The sequence below is a fragment of the Juglans regia genome, chromosome 8 (genome assembly GCF_001411555.2).
Source record: "Juglans regia cultivar Chandler chromosome 8, Walnut 2.0, whole genome shotgun sequence".
In the NCBI taxonomy this organism is placed as follows: Eukaryota; Viridiplantae; Streptophyta; class Magnoliopsida; order Fagales; family Juglandaceae; genus Juglans; species Juglans regia.
This window is the reverse complement of record NC_049908.1, coordinates 5250386-5255182: the sequence shown is the minus strand read 5'-3', so window position 1 is coordinate 5255182 and position 4797 is coordinate 5250386. Positions and strand designations below refer to the sequence as shown.

The following is a 4797-nucleotide window of genomic DNA, read 5'->3' as shown; positions in this document are numbered from 1 at the left end:
TGAATAAAAGAGGTTTTTTTTTTTATTTGGATATCGAATAAAAGAGGTCTTGAAGTGCTTCAAGGTGTTGCCCAATCACATGAACCAATCTCACAGCTCTGCTTAATTCTTTACACAACAGAGTATTCTAAACATGAATTACTACCAGAAACCTCTGCTATTATTTGATCAAGTGCAACATCATTTTTCAGTATCGATGTATGAGAAACCCCAGGAATTCTAATCACCTTAAGGGTTTGATTTTTCTCCTCCGACCACAGCGATTCAAGTGCTAACAAGCTCACCATGTTCACAGTCCCATCTCCATCCCCATAAACAATATCCGGCTGCTCATCGAAATCATTTTTCTCATAGAACAAAGTCTCCGCCGTCCTTACGCCACTCCCAATTATACACGTAACAGGCACTCCAGGTGCTCCTAATTTGTCTGCCAAAGGCAATATCCGAGACTTATATGGATGAACACCTTGCGGAAATCCGATGTCATTAAGAAATTGCACCATGTCGGAGGCCGAGTAGGTTGCGTTTGGGGTGACGACGAGTGGCTTTTCACGCCCAAATAGCTTGGGATTAGGCATGAGCCAGAGGTTGCTTTCAGAGCTCCTTTGTTCTTCTCGCACAAGCAGTGGCTCCACCAGCGGCACTCCGAGCGTATTCCCAGAAGCGAAGGTAAGCATTTCATCGACAGTGCCGCCCCATGGCGCCGAGAGAGCAACAAAGTGTTTTACAAACTTTTTCCGCCAAGAGGGTGGGTTCCGGTTGAGAAGTTGGAGGGCAAAGAGGCCCCCTAAGCTGTGGGAGATGAGGATTACTGGCTTCCCTCCGTTGGAAGTGCTGGCCTTCTCTATCAAATCCTTTAGGTCTTGTAGGAACTTGGAGCCCACATGGGATGGGTGACCCTCTGCAGCTAAACCATATCTAAAATCGTATGGAGCTCCAAAGAGGGTTTCGCCATTGACATATCCAATTTGTTCCAGGGATTCCACTAGAGGTTCCATGTATGCTGTAATGTGCCTGTGAATGTGACCATCACTTGTTAAAAACTGAACTTCCTACTATATGTACCTGAACTATTAATTAGTCATCCATCCGGAATAGGAAGAATGTTTCAAAACGAAATTGAAGAATTTGATTATTGAAATCTATACTCTTCAGTCTCTTTGTTTCAACAGCAGATTGATTACAGTGCAGTTAAATGAACAATTCAATTTTTTTAAATCTTAAAATATAATAAATAATTTAATTTTTTTAAATTTTAAAATAATGATAATATTAAAAAATAATATTCTAATAATATTTTTATTATCTCAACTCAACTTAATTCAACATCCAAATAGCCCGAATGTTCAACTTTTAAAACTAGAGCACGAGTTTTGCCTAGTAAACTATAGTAAGCCTTGAATGATAAAACTCGGCACAAGTTTATAGCACTGGGCCAATGCCTAGCAAAATTTTGGCCAAGAATAAGCTCAAAAGCGGTCTATATTAAAATAGTCAAAATTTTAAAGCTCTACTTTTAAATTACAGTAAACTTATCACTTTTTTTAAATTTAGTCATCCATTATTCATCTCCAAAATAATACTTTATTCTAAAAATATTCTCGATGGCTACTATTGAATAATTAGGTTAATCAAAATATTTTACTCTAATATTTTATAATATTTTTTATTTAATTTTACCTCTCTCATTTTTCAAAATTCAAAAAATACTCAACTCAAACTATCTCACTATTGTTCATAAAATTTTCATCTCATCTCACTTCTCAAACAAGCCCAATCAAATTTTAGACTTACAATGACTAATTGCCTGTTTATTATAGCGAAGATTGATATAATTTAAATGGAAAATGCTACCAATATTTACAATTTTACTTGTATAACCACACTGTTAATTGGTATATATAATATTATGCGTAAAATTACAATATCACTGCTGAACTAAAATTTAATATATATTTTTGTAAAATCTCTCCCCAGCCCAGCAGCCCAAATCAAAATATTCATGAATTGCAGTTAGGCAGTCTTGGCTCTGGAGCAAGAGAATGAACAAACTGGCCTATGCATTTCAATTTTTTACGTAAAAAATCATCTCCGCCATCAACAAGTTATGAATGTTTTTCAAAATCAGAGAATTTCTTACCCTTTCCGTTGTAACAAAATCAAAGCAGCTTCATTGACCACAAACTACGAAGATGATTCAGGAAAGGAGCTTACTTGAGATTGGAGTCAAGGTACAGAAGGGACTGAGTAGAACCGAAGTGAGGAACCCTGGTTTCAACCCCAGGGGCATTACGATAATCATCCAAATCAGAATCATAGTAAAGCATCATGCGCTCGGCAAAGCACTTGGTAAACGGAGCTAAGAGGACACTGGGATCAAACCACAACCTGAACCAACCCTCCTTGTTCTGCGGCGCCACCGGGTTCCACCTTTTGTAACAGTACAAGCTCGAGGGCTTGTAGCCAGCGGTTAGCCGGGCTTCTAGCTGGTTCCCACCATTCCCAGGTATTAGGATCAGAGGGTGGAGGTTGCTGCCTGCGTGGCATGTGTACAACATCACAGCCACTGAAACCAGAGCCAAATTGATGCCCATTAACTTGTCCCTGCTAGCTCCAGCTCCAGCTCCAGTTCCAGCTCCTCTTTGACGCTGTGAATTTTGCGAGAGCAAGAGAAGATGGAAGTAGAGGGATGACCGGATGAGAGACCTTTGGGTTTGGTGGCTTTACGTGGACCGCCAATAGTGGTGCGATGAAAGATACAACATGTGGTGGACAATGCCTTCATGGTAAAAGAGGGGCATTGATGTATTCTTTATAATATTTATTATTTATTATTATTATTTGTATAAAATCACACTAAATACTTAATAATCTTTATAAAAATTTATTTTAAATATCGAACTCTTTTCCTCACAGATTCGAGCGAAAATTTGTGACTCTGATTTTAGTGTTGTTGGCTGAGCACACTGCACAGGCTGCATAGACAAGACAGCGAAATAGTAAATAGTAAATAGTAAATTATTCACTCTCACGTCTACACCTATAACTGATATGATATGTAAATTATAAGATGATAAATAATAACTAATAAAAAGTATTTTTAATTCATATATGCTACTTTGTTAGGACTGATTGCATCATTGGATTTGACTAGGGAAATCCTCCATCCATAGTTCCATTACCATGCAGACTTGGTTTCTAAATTTAAAGCCTTCTTTCCAAGCTTGTCAGCCGCTACATTGGCCTGTCTTCTTGCATGTTTGATAAACCAATTAAAAAGGTAATAATAAAGGTGATAAAAGTTGCAGTTCAATGAAAATAACAAATTAATTTGACGATACTGTGAGTGTATTGCAATACCGAATTGGGGTTTAGTCTGTTTAGAGCATTTGCAATGGTTTAGTTATTGTCAAGTCTAAAATTTGACTAGAATCTTAATTTTTAGCTATAATATCAATTTTTGACTAGGTGAGTCCACATTGGACTAGCCATTATAAAGTTAAAATAATAATATAATAATAATATATATATTTTTTTACAAATACAATTTATATATATCTTAGATCTTCATGCTTTGTAGAAATAATGTGTCTACTCTATCAATCAGTAGAAATAATGTGCATGCCATGCATGTTTTACCATTCAAAGAGAGAGGAAAGTGATGAAATAATTAAATATTACTTTCCATTGTGAATAGTAGCTAGCCATATTTTGAGAGAACTTAAGATTTACTATTCATCAAGTCTTAAGCTTTTGATCATTGACTAGTTCAATGTAGAGGCTTTTTCTCACATCTAGTTAAAGTTTAGACTTATATTAATATTTGGCTAGTCCATTGCCAATGCTCTTAGGTACGTTTTGTTTGGTCCTTCCGAGGTTTTAAGTCCTGGTTTAGACATTTCGGTCATAGCCCATTAGGTCCAATTAAGACAACCTTCCAGCCCATTCAAGAACCTTATTTCTTTTGCCCATTTGATCCACAAAAGCTCAAAGCCCATTACTTAATAGTGAGGGTGGGGAGAACGAGTTTTAGGCAAACATTGAAAATCTAAATAATTTTAAAAGTTAAAAATAGGGAAAAAATATTTGCAATTTTAAATTATGTAACCGTCGTGTAATTATTTAAAAAAATGAATAAAATATTAGACTCACAAGAAAAAAATTAATTTTTTAATAGTGAATCTCACTATTTTTCAAAACGATTATGCGATATTTACACACTTTATAATTATATGTATAATTATTAAAAAAATTATAGATTAAAGCATGAGGCTCAGGGAAAAAAATACTTCCATGAAGTTTGGAACTCGACGACGAATGGAGACCATGCACACTGATGGATTAGCTACTAGAGAGCAAAATATGCTCACAATGGATTAGCTAAATTTCAAATAATTAGAATTTAGCTACAGTAATTTTTAAAAGTTTTTTCAAATTTAAAAGTTACTATATATAAATCTAATATATATTTAGGAGTGTAACGGGTCCGATTTTGGATAAAATCTAGGACCGAACCAGTATGTACCGGTTTTGTATTTTTCAAAATCGATTACGCACCGGTTACCCTCCTAAACCGATACTTTCAGTTTTACCGGTTTCTGGTTCGGTCCGGTCCGGTTTTCCAGTTTTTTTAAAATGTAAGTTTCACAATTTGTCATTAAAATTTTGTTTATACAAAAAAATTAATTTAAAAAATACTGCTTTATACTTTTATTAATATATTAAACTATATAATAGTATTAATATTAGATTATTGGTATAGTTATAAATTATATATTAGTATTAGTTATAAACTTT

General features: G+C 34.9%; 1 protein-coding gene across 1 annotated transcript; it reads right to left on the bottom strand.

Moving 5' to 3' along the window:
* On the bottom strand, positions 1 to 2785 carry LOC109001113 (lecithin-cholesterol acyltransferase-like 1). The gene is made up of 2 exons (XM_018978254.2): positions 2215 to 2785; positions 1 to 1014 (listed from the first exon to the last, which is right to left on the bottom strand). Exons 1-2 carry the CDS (start codon positions 2592 to 2594, stop codon positions 111 to 113), a joined length of 1284 nt encoding a protein of 427 aa, XP_018833799.2. The 5' UTR covers positions 2595 to 2785; the 3' UTR covers positions 1 to 110.
* Positions 2786 to 4797: the final 2012 nt, after the last annotated feature.